The 21,784-nt window shown below is 26.8% G+C and overlaps 4 protein-coding genes across 4 annotated transcripts in view; 1 reads left to right on the top strand and 3 right to left on the bottom strand.

Annotated features, from left to right (window-relative positions):
• Positions 1-1,128: 1,128 nt before the first annotated feature.
• LOC108757081 (aminopeptidase N-like) lies at positions 1,129-5,708 on the bottom strand. Its single transcript, XM_018501402.1, has 8 exons — positions 5,641-5,708; positions 4,567-4,747; positions 3,979-4,123; positions 2,386-2,612; positions 1,781-1,971; positions 1,359-1,649; positions 1,199-1,268; positions 1,129-1,149 (listed from the first exon to the last, which is right to left on the bottom strand). The coding sequence occupies exons 1-8, from the start codon at positions 5,706-5,708 to the stop codon at positions 1,129-1,131; spliced, it is 1,194 nt and encodes a 397-aa protein (XP_018356904.1).
• Positions 5,709-6,614: 906 nt separating this feature from the next.
• LOC108757080 (glutamyl aminopeptidase-like) lies at positions 6,615-16,330 on the bottom strand. Its single transcript, XM_018501401.1, has 10 exons — positions 16,305-16,330; positions 13,859-14,317; positions 12,662-12,845; positions 12,062-12,212; positions 11,858-11,939; positions 11,111-11,451; positions 10,472-10,764; positions 9,854-10,044; positions 9,624-9,721; positions 6,615-6,679 (listed from the first exon to the last, which is right to left on the bottom strand). The coding sequence occupies exons 1-10, from the start codon at positions 16,328-16,330 to the stop codon at positions 6,615-6,617; spliced, it is 1,890 nt and encodes a 629-aa protein (XP_018356903.1).
• Positions 16,331-16,832: 502 nt separating this feature from the next.
• LOC108757082 (DNA replication licensing factor Mcm7) lies at positions 16,833-20,506 on the bottom strand. The gene is made up of 10 exons (XM_018501403.1): positions 20,331-20,506; positions 20,022-20,227; positions 19,694-19,857; positions 19,428-19,608; positions 19,152-19,289; positions 18,853-19,038; positions 18,563-18,776; positions 17,984-18,461; positions 17,655-17,806; positions 16,833-17,279 (listed from the first exon to the last, which is right to left on the bottom strand). The coding sequence occupies exons 1-10, from the start codon at positions 20,368-20,370 to the stop codon at positions 16,864-16,866; spliced, it is 2,175 nt and encodes a 724-aa protein (XP_018356905.1). The 5' UTR covers positions 20,371-20,506; the 3' UTR covers positions 16,833-16,863.
• A 316-nt stretch (positions 20,507-20,822) lies between these two features.
• Positions 20,823-21,784, top strand: part of LOC108757079 (cyclin-dependent kinase 2-interacting protein-like) — a gene marked incomplete at its 5' end in the record, with an annotated part of 2,541 nt that continues 1,579 nt past the window's right edge. Inside the window, one exon of the mRNA XM_018501400.1 lies at positions 20,823-20,871. Within this exon, the coding sequence (XP_018356902.1) occupies positions 20,823-20,871 (49 nt within the window). The remainder of the gene's footprint in view (positions 20,872-21,784) is intronic.

Below are 21,784 nucleotides of genomic sequence, written 5' to 3'. Positions count from 1 at the left end.
AATTATAAAAATTACATAAATTTAATAATATAATTGATACAAAGTACTAAGTAGACATTGTGTTACATATCGTAATATGTTATTAATACTTTTCTTATAAATTATAATGATATTATGAAAATATTAATAACATATTACCATCTGCAACATAATACAAATAAACTGGAAATTCAAAGGATATAATATACAATTAATAGTAATTTTCGCGATCATGTAAATTGAAAATATCAAAATTTGAGACGTTCTATATTAATACGTGTAAGAAATTTATTCTAAAGGTATTCATAAAAATAATTTATAATAAAATAACGTTTAATAATTCATTGTAATTAAGATATATTTATTAATTAGTTTGCGCTACAAACGAATAATAATGTTATATGATATGCTAAATAATACAGGTAGTACGATAGTATTATAATGGCAAAAAATAATCAATAATGTTCATATGAAGCAAGACTAAATATACAGAAAATAGAGACGTAAGTAAAAATTTAATGAAAACAATATTATAACGTTTGATAAAAACTAAAAATAAGCAAAATTGATACAAATAAATTATCCAAAATTATACACTATAATATAACACTATAAATATAACACTATATTCAGTAACAATAGCATCTGCTTATTAAGTTATTTTCCATTAATTAGAGCTCTAATATAAAAGAAAACTTATATATATATATTACATAATTATTTTAATTAGATTAATGGATGTTTATAAATCGAAAATGTTTTACATGCGCGGAAATTTCTGACAATCGTCTTACTATCTTAATTTCAATTTTCTGAAATTGTGATTTATTTATATATCTAATTTCTTTTATATAATCTTGAACCTAAAACAAAAAATGTAAAATTTAGTTACATTTGTTGAATAATTTATTATCTTTCTGTCTACAGACAGAAATGCAAGCAATAAATTATCGTTTTCCATAAATTGAAAGAAAAAAGCGCAAACCGTCAGAGACATATATGCCATTGCATACATCATGCAGTTATTAATATACGTTTTCAAAACGCTTACACTAATAAAAAATTAACTTTATTTTCAGTTCAGTTCGCTCTTTTTGTAATTCTAAGAACTAGAAAAAGATTAATTGTAAAAACTGAAATTAAAATTAATCATACATTGGTGAAGTCTGACTAAAAAAAAAACTGATAAATGTAGAGAATTTGAATTAAATTTATTTACCTTCCTCAGATTGTTGTAAGTGTATACATGATTAATGATATCAACTAGTACTGTTAATATGTTGATTTGTCTACATAAAATCAATTTGTACAAATTTATATTTTATTATATAATATATTATTATTAAAAACAATGTCCATTTATAAAAAAATGTACTTACTTAGGTTTTGTTATCTCCAAACGTGTAAATATTCCGTCGAGTATTTCGTATGTATAAGAGTTAGAATGTTTCATAATAATTGAATGCAAAATGTCTATATATAATCGCATATTTTGTTCTCCATCTTGTTTGAATAGCTCCGATAATAATAAAGTACCATAATTAAAACAAGTTAAGAATGGTATAAGATTACGTTCTTTGAACCATACATCTGCTAGATGTTGCCACGTAAAAAAATCAGTTGTTGCTAAACCGTTGCAATATGTCCAGTGCTTCCACCATGGCAAAAGGCTACAATTTCAACAAAAAAAATCACACATTTGAAAACATTGTATTTTACATATATTTGAATTGAAATTTTGTCAAAATTCGAAATGCAAAAACAAAATAATGAAAATATTGCACTTATAGAATAATATTACGGGTTTTTTTCTGGTTTTTCTAGATGTTGTTCTAATTTACGAAGAGCTGATTGTTGACACTCATCGTATTGGAGAATACATGCCCATTTCGCAATTTCTTGTCTTAAACATTTAATAAAGTCATTTTCCATCAGATGTTCTTCATATCCTAATTTCTTTAGTGGCTCTTCCAACAATTTTCTAAATTTGTTCTAAATAACGCAAATTTTATATATTCATTAGAATGAAGCACATTATCTTAGATAGCACAGATAATTGTTCTGAATTTATAGAGGGATTCATTTTTCTACATTTTTTCTGTAATAATCTGTTCGAAATAAATTTGAAAATTGGAAGATAAATGAATCAGAACATTCTAGTCAAATTTTATATTAATTATCTAGTTGAGATAACTCATTGGTATAAATATTATGATTCATATAATATTATTCTTGTAAAAATAAAAATTCTAATACATTTTGCCAGACATATTGTATCAACTAAAATTTCAGTTATATCAACTAGAATTCTAATAAATTTAACCAATACTTCTGAAGTTTTCAACCAGAAATTTTTTCGATGAATAGTCTTTGTTCAATTGTTATATAACATCCATTGATCATTACCATAATATCGATGAACTTAATTTCTTCTTTGGAAAGTGGAATTGTAATCGACATATATTCAAGCACTTTAATCATTGGATACCATACAAAAAAATTTGTCTCTTGCGATAAGAATTGCGTGAGATTCCAAAATACAGATACGTTGAGCTGACGATTCATCATCAAATAAAACGCATCATCAATGATTTTAGCACGATTGATGACACTTATACTCCCATAATGTCCAGCTGTATCATTCAAATATTTTGTAATATTGCCCCAGATTAATAAATCATATTTGACGCGGTAGTACCCTATTCAGTTAAAAAAAAAGTATATTATAGAACTGTGTTATAAATTATATGAGATTGACACTGAAAGAAATACATTTCTTTATTTTATCTTTTTTCTTATATTAAAGAATTCATATACGAACAGGATGCATTCCTACGTTTCGTATGTTTAAAATACTCATCATGCATTCTTTCATTAATATAGTGGAACATCGAATATCTGACTTAATGTGCAAATATTTGCAGACATATCTTTTACTATTTTTATAATTACATAAATCGTGTAGAATTATTTACATATATTTACCAGCTTGCTCAATGTTCACTATCCAACAATCACTTTGAGGAAAAGTAACTCCGATAGAATAAAAATGTGGTGCTAAACATATTTTTAAATCTTTATCTAAAGATATTTCCTTTAAATTTATGGGTATCAGCCACTTAATATCATTTGTTGTATTGTAACTCCGCGACAGAAAAAATTCTGAATTGTTGGAATAAGTGTATCGTTTCCAGCTTACAACAGGATAATGTTTGTTTTGAATCCAATTTAAGATCTCATTCGATGATATATTACAGTTAAATGCTGCATTCTTCAATTCTTCGTCCAAGAAATTATAGGACATTATTGAACTAAACATCCTAAAAAAATTACTGTTTGTAGTGATCACCTTAATAGACTGAATATAAAAATGTAAATTATAACTTAACTTGAATATATACATAAAACTCTACAATACAGTTTCATATTAAACACATAATACAGACAAAAGTCTTCTAAACTGACTTAAGGATTTAAAGGGATAGCCGCTTATTTTTCGAAAACGAAATTAAATTAATATATGAACGGATTAAAAAATGAAAAGGCATGAACAAATGAGATTGAAAAAAAAATGTATTAAGGTGAAACGTCGGAATTTTAAAATATTGCATATATTATGAAAATTTCTAAAAATTTCTGAAGTCTATAACAGTTATTTTATGTACTTACCAGTTACACTCAATACACACACCCGCGCAAACACACACACACACACACACACACACACACATGCGCGCGAACGCATATACATATACTATGTACATAATGTAATTAATTTGTTATATATTACTCACTGTCTGCTAACGTAGTTATGGATATTATTTCGAAAAACTTTATCGGTAATAGCACTTTGGAACATCCGTAAAACATTCATCGCTACAATAAGAAATGTATTATTACATCGTACTTGAATTTTTCTCTACTAAACTTTTCCTCCCTTTTCTTTTATAATATTCATATATATAAATTTGTACTGAAAGATTATATAATTGTTATTACCTTTCATGTAGCGAGGAAAACTGAAGAGTGAATTAATGTCCGAGTTTGTAATTTCCACAGGATTTTCATTAAAAGAATCCATATGAAGAGATTCGTATTGATTCTGAATTATAAAGAGATCCAAAATTTCAGAATTATTGAAGTTCTAAAAATAAAGTTTCATAATTATGGATATACGTTATGGCAAAAGACATATCCGCATTGTAAGTTAACGTATGCTACTGCACGTTATATACATCTTTGTTATGTGCATCTTTGTCCATTATTATTAAAATCACTTTGCAATTTTCATAATTTAGTTTAGAAATAACGCGTGAATCCGATTATTAAAATAAGTTTGTACACAATTTTGAGATTATATGTTTTAAATTGTGAAATTATATTAAGATTTAATTGAAAAGATTTTTAGGTTTTTTTTATGAAAATCTTTACAATATTATTATTTCTACTTAAATGTATATTGTAGTAAATTGTAAGTAATATATAGATTCTGAAAAAAAATTAGATTTTATAATCGAATTAAATATAGAAATAATGTACATAACATTAATATATCTTTTATGTTGCGATATTAATAAATGTAAAAACCTTAGCAACAGCTTCTTCTCCGAATATATTAGCAAAAGCGACGTGTAAAAAATGAGACCACCAAGCTGAACTGAGTGCGTTACTGAACCATTGATATGCTATTTTAGATGCTATTAAACGTGCGACTTCCATTTTGCGCATAACTGGATCTAATTTCTCATCATAAATGAGATCAGCTTCCCTAGAAATTTTTATAATTGTTTTAACATGAAATATTTTTGTTATGTTTTTTTAAATAAAACTTATTAATTGCAGTATATTTTCCTTAATTTGTTTTCAATGATTCGTATAAAACATTTAAATTATATATAATCTTAAATATTGTAAATTTCAATAACCAAATCATATTTTATTTACAATTAGATTCAGTTTGATCTTAAATGTGTAATATCTACTTTTCTTATTATTTTTGATAGAAAAGGAAATTCTGCCTCTTGTGTCTTTCGATAAAGCGCAATATACATATCTAACATTTGATACACAATATGATCGTATAATCTGACAAATATGCTGTTATAGAATAAAATCTATAAAGATATATGAAATAATATTTTATATGTACATATTCAGTACAAAAGAAGGTATACAGAGAAAACGATTACATTATTGATGGAGGCGTTAAAAATATTTTTTAAATACGTCTATTTTTTAAATAGAACTAGTACACAAATTTTTTAATTGTATAATTTTTTAGTTTTTCTATGTATAATATGAAAATATTAAAGAAAAATTATCAAAATATCAATATTATATAAAGTATTATAAATGTTATTATGTTAACATGGAATAATATAAAAAATTTCGTATACTGTTAATTGAGTTAATTTCCTAATAATCATATTTTGATATTTGTATGTACGATTAATAAAAAAAAGTATAATTGTTTTTAAAAAAGAAATGGAATTACAAATTTTGTATTTATTTTGAAATACAAATTGTATTCGGATAGCACAGTTTGATAATTATAATATTAATAACTATTCAATTTTATGTTAATTTTTATAATAAATTTTTCATAATTAATTGAATATTAGTTATGAAAGTACATATATGCATAAATTTGAAATTTATTACGTGTGAAAGATGAGCCCCCATTTCGATGTGCCATCTTGTGCAAAATTTGGAATTGCAACATGATCCATTTTTGGAATATTTATCCCACTGAATTCAGATTCCAAATGCAGTGTAATATTGTTTATGATTTTTCGTGCAAATTCAAATTTTGAAGACTTCTGTTCATCGAAACATTCACACCACAAAGCAATGTTTTTTGTTTTGTTAATTTCTCTTTTTAAATGCTCAGTTATAACTATCGCAACTTGAAAAGTAGATATTGGAGGAGTAATATAGAAGAATGTATGTAATCGATCCCAATATTTGTCATAGACGTGACGCGGTTTAATGGGCATGTTTGATAAAACTGTAAAATAGCGATTATGTTTTATTGAAATATTAAATGTAGCCTTTAAGTGCGGTTCATCCCAACAAGGAAATAATTGTCTCATTCCATTCTGCGCTTGCATGTGTGGAGCGATCAACAATCTACAACAATTTAATAATAGTTAAATTTGTTTAAATAAAATTAAACAATATACTTTTTATCATTTGATTTAATTTATATAACAATATCAAAAATTGATATAAGTGAATACATTTTAAGAAAAAATAAGAAATAATTATATTATAGAGCATCTAATGGCATACATGTATATTTTCAATTATTCAATTATTAACTTAATTTAACTATATTAAGTTACTTTTACTATATTTATTTAATTTAATCTGTAATTCTTATTTAATATTTACTCACGTTACGCGATTTTCTTTGGCAAAGTTTTTGTATAAACTTTTTTCATGGTTATCTATAAGATGTCCTTCGAATTCTAGTTTGAGTGTGTAAAGGCCGGGAAATAATATAAAAGATAAAGGAAATTCTAAAATATTTTCTTCATAGTTATATTTCAATTTTTTTAATACATAAGTTACGCCGTTATCAGAAATCAAAATTATTTTCCAATCATTCAATGTCAGATCTAATTTATGCAATCTTATATATTGGGTGGATTGAAGGATATGGATAATGGTTCTGGTTTCTCCAGAAAAGCTAAATAAGCTATAATCACGTTTTGAATCAATTGTATCCGCATTGCAATCGACATCACCTTTATAGTTACATTGATAAAGAATATGTTCGAGCATTATGGTGTAATGCACTGGCATCACGTAATAAGAAAGTATGTCTTTTGGAATTTCAGAATTGTTTACTTGTGCACCGTTAAGAGCAGTTATTGCTATGATAAATATTACACTACTCTTTATGTGTGCCAGGTCCATGTTGCAATTGTCGTTCTAACCAATATCTACCACAAAGTTTAAGAAAAGAATAGCATACTAATGATAATAATGCACATAATTGGTTGTGGTTGCTAAAAGAGAAAGAGAGAGAGAAATAGATTATTAAAATCGGTACATAAATGTAAATGTACTATTACATTTACCAATAAAAATAACTAAACATATTATAATTCAATAATATTTCTAGCACCGTTGCGATTGCATTAAAGATATCGTTAGAGCAACGTAAAATTCTACAAAAGTTTTAAATTATTATTTATTTTAATAAACATTTGACATTAAATACGTTTTTTTTTCCATTAATTAGTACCTTAAACAGAAGTCTTATGAGTATCATGTAAACGTTTACAAAAAATTACATTTTATAGTGCATTGTTATGGTACGTACATATGCTTACATAAGTAACGTTTAGTCAAAAGTCAGATAATATTCTTACAAAGATAACATTTATACAATAATTGTGCGTGCACACTGCAAATAAATCATGAATGTATTTGTAGAAACTTACCCTTGTGTGAAATTGTGCTATTAGAGTATAATTCAAACTTCTAATTGATATTCAAACTAAATGTAACGAATCTGTAAATTATAATAGAATGTTTCAGATTACTGCGATCTTATTCTCTCGACAAGTTCTAACAGACTAATGTCATCGATAAATACAAAACCGTTTCTTTTAATGTAAACATGCTATATTAGGTGACAAAATGTTAATTGATTTTCTTTTCGAAAGAATACATGTTTAATGTCTGTAGATACGTTTGATCAATTTATGGGAATGTTTGATTTATTTTGCAGTCGAATTGTTGATGTATTTCTAATACATACAGTGATATTTTAGAAAAGTTTTTAACTATTTGAGTCATTTAAGAAGTACTGTAAGTTTAAATTATTTTAGTACATACATGTTTATAATACGTATGTTTTCTTTGTATGTAAATAAATTTATATCTTATGTTATAAGTATCGGTGAGATGTCCACAAGGATTTTCAATAATCTCTTCTATTTTTCTCATGAATATTTATGATCTGCATTAGGATTATTAAGAGATGGTTGCAGAAAGAGAGAGAGAGAGAGAGAGAGAGAGAGAGAGAGAGAGAGAGAGAGAGAATGAGATGTAGCCACATAAGTAGTACGTTCGTATATTAGTAGTTTTTTTTTTACTTAAGAGATTTGAATTATAAAAGTTATATAAATTTAATAATATAATTGATACAAAGTACTAAGTAGACATTGTGTTACATATCGTCATATGTTATTAATATTTTTATTATAAATTATAATAAAAATATTAATAATATATGACGATATGTAACATAATGCAAATAAACTGGATATACAAAAGATATAATATGTAATTAATAGTAATTTCCGTGATCATGTAACTTGAAAATATCAAACTGTTTATGTTCCATATTAACACGTGTAAGAAATTTATTCTAAGAATATTTATAAAAATAATTTATAATAAAATAATAATTCATTATAATTAAGATATATTTATTAATTAGGTTGCGCTACAAACGAATAACAATATTATATGATATGCTAAATAATACAGGTAGTACAATAGTATTATAGTAGCAAAAAATAATCAATAATGTACAAATGAAGCAAGACTAAATATACAGAAAATAGAGACGTAAGTAAAAATTTAATGAAAATAATATTATAACATTTGAGTCAAAGTAAACAAATTGACATAATAAAATATTCAAAATTAACACTATATATTCAGTAATAGTAGCATCTGCTGATTATTTTTCACTGAGCTAATATAAAAGAAAACTTATATATATTACGTAGTTATTGAAATTAGATCAATGAATGTTTATAAATCGAAAACGTCCTATATGAGTGACAATTTCTGACAATCGTCTTGCTAGCTTACTTTGAATTTTCCAAAATTGTGATATATTTATGTAGTTATTTTCATAAATATCATTTACATATTCTTGAACCTAGAACAAAAAATATTTTATAATTTAATTACATTTGTTAAATAATTTATTATTGTTCCATATAGACAGAATTGCATGCATAATAAATTATTGTTTTTGATACATTAAAAGAACAAAGCGCAAGCAGTCAGAGACGTATATGCCATTGCATACACCACGCAGTTATTAATATATATAAGTTTTTAAAGCGGTTACACTAATAAAAATTTAACTTTATTTTCAATTCAGTTTGCTCTTTTTGTAATTCTAAGAATTAAAAAAAGATAAATAATAAAAAACCGAAATTAATCATACATTAATAAAGCCTGGCTAAAAGAAAACTGATGTAGAAAACTGAAATGTAGAGAATTTGAATTAAATTTATTTACCTTCATAAGATTGTTGTGAGTGTACACATGGTTAATGATATCAACTAGTACTGTTAATATGTTGATTTGTCTACATAAAATCAATTCGTACAAATTTATATTTTATTATGTAATATAGTATTATTAAATACAGTATCCATTTATAAAAAATACTTACTTAGGTTTTATTATCTTCAAAAATGTAAGTATCTTCTCGAGTATGTAATATGTGTTAGAATGTTTCATAATAATTAAATGAAAATTGTTTATACGTGACCGCATATTCGTAATATCTTGTCGTTCATTGTCTTTAAATAGTTCCAAAAATAATGAAGAAGTGGCATCTGAACCGTATTTAAAACAACTTAAGAATGGTAGCAATGTACTATTACGTTCTTTTAACCATATATCTTTTATGTGTGACCACGTAAACGAATAAGCTATTGATAAACCGTTACAATATGTCCAATGCTTCCACCATGGCAAAAGGCTATAGTTTCCAAAAAAAGAATAAAATTACACATGTGAAAACATCGTTTACTATGTTTGAACCGAAATTTTATCATAATTCGAAATGCAATAATAAATTTATGAAGCTATTGCACTTATAGAAAAACATTACGGGTTTATTTCAGGATTTCCGAAATGTTGCTGTAATTTACGAAGAGCTGATTGTTCGCACTCATCGTATTGGAGGATACATGCCCATTTCACAATTTCTTGTCTTAAACATTTAGTAAAGTCATTTTCCGTCGGATGTTCTTCATATCCTAGTATCTTCAATGGTTTTTTCAACAATTTTCTAAATTTATCCTAAATGGCGCAAATTTTATATTTTTATTGATCGTAATGAAGCACCTTATTATAGATAGCATTAATAATTAATCGCAATGAATTCAAAAAATGATTCATTTTCTACATTCATTCTATAATAATCTGTTTGAAATGAATTTGAGAATTGGAAGATGGATGAATCAGAATCTTCTGGTAATTTTTATATTAGAAATCTAGTCGAGCTAACTTATTGATATAATTCTTACGATTAATATAATATTATTTTGGTAAAAATAAGAACTTTAATAGATTTTACCAGAAATGTTGTATCAACCAGAATTTTGTTCATCTTAACTAGAATTCTAATAAAGTTAACAAAAACTTCTGATGGGTGATTTCAACTTGAAATTTTTTATGATATAACTATGGATATTCTTTGTTAAATATAACATCTATTGAACATTACCATAATATCGGTGAATTTAATTTCTTCTTTGGAAAATGGAATTGTAATCGACATATATTCAAACACTTTAATCATTGGATACCACACAACAAAATTTGTTTCTTGCGATAAGAATTGCGTGAGATTCCAAAATACAGATACATCGAGTTGACGATTCATCATCAAATGAAACGCATCATCAATGATTTTAGCACGATTGATGACACTTATACTGTTATAATCTCCAGCCGTGTCATTTAAATATTTTGCAATGTTGCTCCAGGTTATTGAATCATATTTGACTCGATAGTATCCTATTCATTTAAAAAAATGTATTTTATTGAATTGTATTATAAATTTTGCGACATTGACTTTGAGAGAAATACTTTTCTTCATTTTATCTTCTTTTTTATATCAAAGGGACTTTATACATATACATGTGTGATGAAATATATGAAAATTACTGCATCTATAATACACACAATTGCGTTTTTCGGTAGATGCATTCCTACGTTTCATATATATTGAGAATACTCATCATGCATATTTTTATTATTATAGTGGAAAGTCAACTATCCGAAATGTGGCAATATTTGCAGACATATCTTTTACTATTTTTATAATTACATAAATCGTGTAGAATTATTTACATATATTTACCAGCTTGCTCAATGTTCACTATCCAACAATCACTTTGAGGAAAAGTTATGGGGTACTGAACAGAATTAATATGTGGTGTTAAACATGTCTTTAAATTTATATTTGAAGATGATATTTCCCTTAAAATTATGGGTATCAGCCACTTCCTGTAACTCGTTGTATTACTTTGCGATAATATTTTTGTAACTTCGGAATGTTTGTATTGTTCCCAGATTACAACAGGATAATGTTTGTACTGTATCCATGTTAAGAACTCATTCGATGATAAATTACAGTAATATGTTTCATCTAATTCTTCTTTCATGGACCAAAAATTATAAGATATTATTGAACTAAACGTCCTAAATTTAAAAAATTATTCTTAGTGATTAGTATAATGGATTGAAAATAAAAATGTGAGTTATTACTTAACTTATACATATACATAAAACTCTACAACACAATTTTATGACACACACATATTAAAGATAAACGTCTAGACTGACTTAAGGTCGTAAAAAGATAGCCGCTTATTTTTCGAAAGTAAAATTAAATTAATATATGAACGGATAAAAAAGACATGAACAAATGAAATAAAAAAATATATGTATGAAGTCGAAACAAAGGTATTATAAAATATTGCAAATATTTAAAAACTTTAAGTCTATAACAGTTATTTTATATACTTAAAATACACACACACGCGCGCGCGCGCGCGCGCGCACATAATACAGATATGTAATTAATTGTTATATTATCTTTACTCACTGTCTGCTTACATATATATGGATATTATTTCGAAACACTTCATCAGTAATAGCACTTTGGAACATCCGTAAAATTATTATTGCTACAATAAGAGATATATTAATAAATCGTAATTGAATTTTTCCAACTAAACTTTTCCTTCCTTTTCTTTTATAATATACGTATGTATAAATTTCTACTAAAAGATTATTTAGTTATTTTCACCTTTCATGTAACGAGGAAAACTGAAAATTAAATTGGTATCCATTTGGCTAGTGATTTCCACAGGATTCATATTAAAATGAGAATCTAGATGAAGAGATTCATATTGATTCTGAATTATGAAGAGATCCAAAATTTCTGAATTATTGAAGCTCTAAAAATAAAGTTCCATAATTATGCATAAACATTAAAATAAAAGACATCCGCATTGAGCTAATAACGTGTGCTACTGCACATTATATACATGTGCATGTTTGTGCATTATTATTAAAATTATTTTACAGTTTTCGTAGTTTAGTTTAGAAATAACGTGTGAATCTATTTATTAAAATAAGTTCTTATAATTGTGACATTATATGCCTTAAATTGTGATATTTTTTTATCATTTAATTGAAAAGATTTTTAGGACTTTTTTTTACAAAAAATTTTTACATAATATTTTTGTTAGTAGTGTTCCTACTTAAAAGTATATCGTCGCAAACTTCAGATAATATATAGATTTTGAAAAAGATATGATCTCACAGTCAGATCTAAGTTTCAAATAAAATGATATACATAACAGAGATATATCTTTCATATTGCGATATTAATAAATATAAAAACCTTTACAACAGCTTCTTCTCCGAACATAGTAGCAAAAGCGTCGTGTAACCACCAATAATGATACCAAGCCGAATTGAGTAAGTTACTAAACCATTGATATGCTATTTTAGGTGCTATTAAATGTGCGATTTCTATTTTGCGCATAACTGTATCCAATGTTTCATTATAAATAAGATTGGTTTTCCTAAAAATTATTATAATTAATCTAATATGCAATATATTTTTTATGTTTTTCTTAAATAAAACGTATTACTTGCTTTACACTTTTCTAGTTAATTTATTTTTAATAATGTGTATAAGATATTTGACATTTTTAATCATTTATAATTCTGTATATGATAAATTACAATGGAACCAAATTATTTGTATTTTATTATATTCAGATTGACATTAAATGTATAATGTAATATCTCGTTAAATATTCACTTTTCTTATTAATTTTGCTAGAAAAGTGGATTTTGCTTTTCGTATTTCTTAATAAAGTACAACAAATGTCTAACACTTGATATACAATGTAATTTATATAACGTGACAGATGCAATTGTGAATAAAATTTATAAAAATATATGAAAAAGTGTTTTATAAGTAGATGTTTAATACAGAAGAAGATATCACACAATAAAAAAAGTTACGGTAAATATACTGAATAAGTGAGCCTCCCCATAACTTTGACATATATTGTCATCAAGGTTATAGGGAAGAGCTCCCCAATTCGGTATAATTATCAAGATTACTTGTGGAGACGTAAAAGACGTTTCCTAATTACTTATATTTTTTAAATAGTCTGTATATATTTTTAATCGTACAGATTCTGTCTAATCTTTTAGTAATTTATACATGAATTTTTTTTATATTTTAAGATATTTAAGAGGAATTATTAAAATGTCAATGTAGCATACAAAATATTTAATACTTTATTCTAGCATATTTTGGTATAAAATAATGTAAATATCTCGCAACTATAAATTTCCTTATAATCATATTCTGATATTTTTATGCAGCTAATGAAAAAAAAACACAATTGAAGAAAAAAAATGCAATTAGAATTATTCCATTTTTATTTTGAAATATAAATTATATACGAATCACCATGTATGATAATGATAATTATTAAATTTATAAATTAATAAATTTTAAACTTTTAAACAATTCAATTGATGCATATTATTTTTTCGTTTAACGTATTTTATGCATTACGTATGAAATATGAGCCCCCATTTCGATGTGCCGTCTTGTGGAAAATATGGAATTGCAATGTGATCCATTTTTGGAATATTTATCCCATCGAATTCAGATGTTAAATGTAATGTAATATTGTTTATGATTCTCTGTGCAAACTCAAATTTAGACTGCTCGTCTGAACAATATTCGCACCATAAAGTAATGTTTTCATTAATTCTAATGGATTGATATTCAGTCATGACTATCGCAATTTGAAAAGTGGACATTGGAGGCGTAATATGGAAGTATGTGCGTAATGAATCGCTATAAATGTCATAATTTTTGTGTAACCGTGTCGGCATGTTTGATAAAACTGAAATATAGCGAGGATGTCTTATTGAAATATTAAACGTGGCCTTTAATTGCGGTTTGTCCCAACAAGGAAATAACTGTCTCATTCCATTTCGCTCCTGAATGTGTGGAGCTATCAACAATCTATTACAATTTAATAATATTATATTTGTCTTAAATAATAATCATACAATAATGAATCTTTACAATTTGATTGAATTCAAACAATATCATTAAAATTTAGTATAAGAAATACATTTTGAAGAAAAACAAGAAATAATTATATTATAAATCACAATCATATATACCTATATTTTAACTATTTATCATTTACTCACGTTATGGTATTTTCTGTGGAAACATTTTTAAAGAAACTGTCTTCATAATTTTCTATTAGATGACCAAAAAATTGTATTTTGAATGTGTAGAGTCCGGGAAACAATGTATAGAGTAAAGGAAATCCTAAAATGTTCGTTTTATAGGTATATTTATATTTATTTAATGCGTAAATTATGCCATTCTTTGTAATCAAAGTTGTATTCACACGACTTATTGTTAGTTGTAGTTGATGCAAACTTATATAGTGAGTCGATTGTAAGATATTAATAGTTATACTAGTTTCACCACCAAAGAAAAATGAGTCATGATTTTTTGAATCATGTATCTCTTTCCAAATGTTATCAAGTTTATCAATGTGCTGATGGATTAGATTTGTGTAATCGAGCTGTGTGCAGTAGTGCACTGGTATCACGTAATAAGGAAAATGTATGTAGTTTGAAATGGTAAAATTGTTTAGTTCTTCACTATTAAGAACAGCTATTGTTACAATAATTATTATGCTGCTACTTATCTGTGCTAGATTCATGTTGCCTCAATATTTGTTCTAAATATATATATCTGTCAGAAAGTTTAAAGAAATAATATACTAATGATAATAATGCACATAATACATGTACGTAGTTATTGTACATGTTAAATAGAAAGAGAGAGGGGGGGAAGGGAGAGGGAGAGAGAGTTATTAAAATCGTTATTGTAATTGTAAACATACGATACGATTACATCTATGTTTACTAATAAGTAACACTAAACATTTTTTAATTTAATAATATTTCTAGTACTGTTGTGACTACGTTAAAGATTTCGTTACAGCAACGTTAGATTCTAAAAAATTTTAAATTATTATTTATATTATTAAATATTTTTTCACATTAAATATGTGTTTGTTTTTCTGTTAATTTATATCTTAAACAGAAGTCTTAATATGAGTATTATATGAATGTCTATTAAAAACATCACATTTTGTAGTACATTATTAAGGTACAAAAATTACATTTTATAATACATTATTAAGGTACGTAAGTTCTTAAACAAGTAACGTTTAGTTAAAAGTCAAATAGCATTGTTACAACGCCAACACCTAAAAAATAATTGAACGTACACATTACAAATAAATTGTCATATTTTTAGAAACTTACCCTTTGTAATAAAGTTGTGCTATTAGAGTATAATTCAGACTCCTAATTGATATTCATAATAAACAATGCTTTATTAGATACATTTGGTCTGTGTGGAAATATTCCCATCAGCATATTATATATTTGAAATTTTTACATTAAGTAAATTTTTAAAAACAGTATCTGATGATTGAATATCTTAAAGTGACAGTATCTTACAAGCGACTATCAACTATTATTCAAAAATTAGTTTATTACACACAGTTTTCATAAACCTTATAAAGGAGTAAAGTACATATGTTACTCTTTAAAGAAATAAAACTAATGTTTAAAATGTTTGAAAAAAATAATTTGAAATTATCATTTAATTGAATCATTATATACATATTCTCAGACATTTAACTTTTAATCGAAAGCCAAAGAACGTTTTTATAACTCCATTTAAAAAATTATGTAGTGTATACATACATTTTAATAAGGTATTATAAGAACTTACCCTTAAAATAAAATTGTACTAATAAGACATAATTCTGACTGTGAATTTATACATTTATAATAACAAAACGAAATATAAATGTGATAATAAGTTTTCGATTGCTGCGATCTTATTTCTTCGAAAAGTTATAATCAATAATATTTATATAGTATCAGATTTCATAATAAATACAAAATGTCACCTAAACAATTCCTTATTAGAACACATTCTATATACATATAATATAATATAACACCATTTCGAATGTCGGAAATTCCAACTGTAAACTCAGCCTTATTTTTCGCAATAAAATTATTTGTAGATTTTAAATTCTCATTAACACATCCGTATATTAATATTCTTATATAAATACTTATTATTAGCATCAAAATCTCTCTCAAATATTATGATTCCTCTACTAAAAAAAAATCATATAATTTTATTTTTTTTAATAGCCATGATCTTCATGTAATCATAAAACATTGACTTTTTGGAAAATTAATTTTACCTCTATTTGCACCCCATATATTCAAGCCATACAATTTTTATCTTTTTGATTCGATCTTGTCCTGCGACAATAAAAAGGGTGATAAATTAAAATGGTACATCCTGTTATTATTATATAAAATATAATATAATAAATTATCATACTCAAATAAAAACTATTTATCTTTTATTGTAAAAAATACAGAATGAGTATATTTTAAAGGTATAAAAAATATTAGTTCCTGCAGTAGATATTAAGTTGAAAAAAATCAAGCTTAAATGAAAGTGATTAATCTTCTGGTCTGATTGACCTGCCACACATTTAACGCTTCATATTCTTCGATGCATCTATATACTGGATCGGGTTTAAATCCTTTGCTCGTACATCGCTCCAGAATATCAGATACTTTGACAGTTTTTTTATCGCCAGCAAGTTCTCGTATTAGTTGGAAGATCCTGTTGATCGGATCTTGTTGCACGTTTTTAGTGCGTTGTTCGGAGTAATTAATCGAATGTTTGGACATCTCTACTAATCTGTTTGCTTCTGCTATGTCATCCTTATCAACTACATTCGATAATCGTAATCGTGCTAATGCCGTCGACAACCGAAGGATAGCTAGTAGATTTCGAGCGGAAGTAAATGTTTTATCGTGGCTGTTACGCGCCTCTTTCCGCATTTCCACATAAGAGTCTGCAAAAGTATGATATTTCAGAATAAATCTGCCAAATAATTTGTTTAATACATGATGGCAATAAATAATATTTCATATTTATTTGTTACAACGATGATACAATTCTACAAGAAAACAAAGCTTTCAGTTTGTATGTTTATTAAAATTTTGAAACATTAATTTTAAAAAGTTATTTCAGTGTTATAATTCATTGTAAAGAATAAAAGTATGCTCTTTTAAAATATGTTCTTTTTTTCTCTTTATGTTTCTATTTTTTATCTACAATCAACTCAAAGTGATAATTTTTTATTTATATCGCTATAGGAAATATGACATATGTATTAAGGCATAATGATATAATAAAATTATAACATTTGGATTGTGTATATACATACCTACAATATATTCTGTTAATTCTTCCGATACAACAGGTTCTTTCGTTTTACACAAATTTATGTATTTTCTTATCAATTTCATATCTATAGCTTCTGTTTCCGTCGGAGGTTGCGAGCAATGTTGATGAACATATGTGATATGTTGCGCGAGTCTATCAAAAGAATACTTATTCATTATCAGCATATAAATATCATAAAATATGAAATTAGAATAAATTATGTTTAATTAGATACATAGACCGCGAGATGTGGCTGAAGAGTGATTTGTAATATTAAAAATAATATAAAAATATTATATTCTTTTACTCTTAATATTATAAATTACTTACTTAAGATCATTACTCCGATCTGCGCGATCTTGAATAAGCCACAATAAATCAAATCGTGACAGCAATGCGGCGGGCAATTGAATATTCTGCTCGACTGTTCTCTGTGGATTGTATCTGCCATATGCCGGATTGGCAGCAGCTAATATAGAGACTCTGGCGTTCAAACGAGCCATTATTCCAGCTTTAGCAATAGATATAGTCTGTTGCTCCATCACTTCATGAATCGCCGTTCTATCCGCATCTGCCATTTTATCAAACTCATCGATGCAACACACTCCTTGATCTGCCAATACCAAAGCTCCACCTTCCAATACCATCTGACCCGTTAAAGGATCCTTCATGATAGCAGCGGTTAAACCTACACCGGATGATCCTCGTCCTGTAGTATACTGTGATCTTGGGGCTAATCGCGTAATATAAGATAATAATTGCGACTTTGCAACGCCAGGATCTCCCATCAAGCAAATATTAATATTGCCTAGAAGCAATAAAATTATCTTAACTATATCTATTGATATTTTAGTAGTATCAAAGTAGGGATAGACATTAAGTTGTTAAATCACACAGTAATATCTTTACCTCGAATTTTAATGTCACCTTTCTTCTTGTCTGTTCCCCCAACCAGAAGCAGAAGCAACGCCTTCTTAACATCTTCAAGTCCATAAATTTCAGGCGCTAAAGAACAAGCCAACTTGTTGTAAAAATCATCTTGCATAAGCAAACCCAATTCTTCATCGGTCAATTCTGCATTGCTGTCATCTGCGATATCCGCGTTATTCAGGCATACTACTTTCTGAAATCGAACAAAAAATAAACTTTGCAAAAGACTAAGATTAATTTGATTGTAGAATTGATATATTTATTCTTACATGGGCATCCAAGTAAGTTTCGCTGGAAAGTGCAGGCCCTGCTCTAGCACTAAAACCTGTTTTTAAAAAAGGTAAAAACACACCAGTCACAATGACGTGATCCCCGGGTAGACAAGTTCTTGTTGTTTCGCCACGACAAAAGATAGTCAACGATCGTGGTATGTGGCCAACTGGAACTTGCTCGCTCTATAAAATACACATGTCAGCAATGTAAGAAAGAATGTTAGTAAACTTTTAAAAATTTTTATCAAAATAATATGTAAACTTATAAATTTTTAGTTGAATATTTATAAATTTACGTGTTCTTGTATTTTTATTTCTTGAAATTTGATGAACTTTGAGCCCTTTGTCTGCAAGTACAATCTGCCACCAGATTTATTTACACGGCATCCATCGCTTGGACATGTTCGTATAGGCATAAAGCTTAAAGAATGTACCTATAATAATCAATATTATATCTATAATAATATAAAAAAGAGAAAATATATTTAAATATTGTACAAATTGCAAAATATATTATTTGAGCATAGAATATTATTGGATGTATAAAAGAGAAACAATATCAATTTTCGTACTGGCTGGCTCACTTCCGAACCGCATTCGTCACATGTATACGTTGCCACAACTATCATTGGCTTTACTTCAGTCGCTTTAGTAACAATACCTCTGACTGTTACCAATTTCCCTATCTTATCTGCCTTGATATCTCTTACTGAATACGCCTTTGCATCAGAGAAATCTTTGAAGTACACTTCACTAAAAAGTAGATAGACATATCTGTGAATCTAGATTACGTTGTTTCTATATAAAGAATGTCGCTACGTAAATTAAGTTTTCTCACAAACGTCGCATCAATTCAGGAGCATAATTAACTTTCGCAGCATTTTGAGCACCTGGTGCTGTGTTACGTGCTTCCAATAATAATCGATGCTCTGTGTATACATCCAATGAATCTTTAGGCAGAACAACTCCTTCTTTGAAGTCAGGCAGCATCTCTTGAACCAGCTATATTTAAAAATTCATTAATTTCTACCTGCTGTAAAATACACAAACTTATACATAATTAGTTTGCAGCATTCAAATTAAAGCATTAACATGTCTACATGCCAAGTATAAATCTTCTTGTTTTAAACTATCTTGAGAGTATTCGCAATAATTTCTATACGTACATTCAGGACTAAATTAGTATATCTTCGTGTATTATTAGTGATAGACATGGCTAATTCATCATCGAACGAGTGTAAATCATCTAAATCAATTTCAAAGCTAATTTGTTCGCGGTGTGCTATCTTCGTAAGCATATCTCTATATTTGAAGATCTTTTTTCCTATATCGTCCATTGCCACAAATTCCAGGAAGAAGGTCTTTATTTGTTCTAAAATAAACATTTATACAATTTGTAGGTAGTATTGTCAAAACTTTAATGTCGGTTATATAGTCTTCAACACAAATTCTGCGAGAACATAGACAAATCTTACCTTTGTCTTTGACATAATCTCTTGATACTTTAGTCGCCATTTTTTTACGAGTTAATAAAACGCAGCCCTATTTGAAATTTACTTTATAAAATGTTCTTTTTCCCGACTATTTCAATCTCAACTAATCTCAACTAAATACGAATGTGTGGTTAAATAACGTTATACCTCGACTTCGCGCGCAAATTAAGACCATAGATTGTAAAACATGTTGAAAAGAAACTCTAAAGAAATAAACCGGTTGTTCAGTATGAATTTTTCGACGATTCGTATTGGTTCGAATTATTGGACAAATCTACGATAGTAGAGTAGTCATGAGGCCAATGGAAAACTATTATTGCACAATTTAGTTAAATTAATATCCTTATGTTTATTTGCTAGTGTAAACTTTCCTTACAAATTTTCATATCTTTTTTTTAAATTTTGGTAATTATTTAAAATACCCCCCCCCATCTCAAATCTTAATAAAAATACACTTATTCGTATTTTCACTCAAAACGAAAGAATCTGGCAAACTGCGATCGGCCTCGTAAATCGAGTTATGGTAATTCTCCAGAAAAGCTTTCTCAGCTCCGATTTCGATAAAATTAGACTTAACGTATTTTTGCGTAAAATAAAAGAATCTAGCAGAAAAAAGTCCGGGACTGCTCTGTGAAACGAGATATTAAATGTTAAAGTTTACAACTATTGAGGTTAGGTCACTCTCAATTTTAATGAAATGTTAATGCAAAGAATTTGTGTGCTTAAAGCAGTAAATTTTTGTTTGTAAAGCAATGGATTTGCGTTTGTAAAGCAGTAAATTTGTATTTTTAAAACTGTGAATTTGTGTAATTAATGCAGAACTTATACAGAGCTATATTGAATCGGGATGACAGATCTCTAAAGTCATCAACTTCACGCTTAATAATTCGATTCACGAGGCTGACAGCCACATTTTTTGCCAGATTTTTTCATTTTGAATGAAAAACACGTATAAGTGTATTTTTATTGAAATTCGAGGTGGAGGAGGGGGGGAGGTATTCTAAATAATTAAATTTTTATATAATATTTAGAATTTTATGTAATGTTTATAGATTTTTTCGGAATTTCTGAATAACTGTTTAACTTTTTAAAAAATTTTTCCAAATTTTTCAAGGTTTTACAAATTATTTCTTAAAAAATTATAATATAAATAAAATTATATGTACCTTATGATAGAAGAGATATTGGAATGAATTTTTATTTTATCTTTTTTTTCAAAGAGATTACTCTGTACGAGTCTTCAGGACTTGTTTCAGTAACTTTTTTGATTACAAATATTGCAATTAAAAAACGCTATTTATTAAATTGTATTTATGTAGTATTTTAATTATAATTACTGTAATTTCTGCATAAAGAAATTCATCTTTGACTCCTCTAGAGATTTCCATAGTCTCCTATCAAATCTTAACCAAAGAAGAAAAGTAAAAGAAAATAAA

This window comes from Trachymyrmex septentrionalis, unplaced genomic scaffold (genome assembly GCF_001594115.1).
Source record: "Trachymyrmex septentrionalis isolate Tsep2-gDNA-1 unplaced genomic scaffold, Tsep1.0 scaffold132, whole genome shotgun sequence".
Lineage (NCBI taxonomy): Eukaryota > Metazoa > Arthropoda > Insecta > Hymenoptera > Formicidae > Trachymyrmex > Trachymyrmex septentrionalis.
This window is presented reverse-complemented; position numbering and strand designations above follow the sequence as displayed.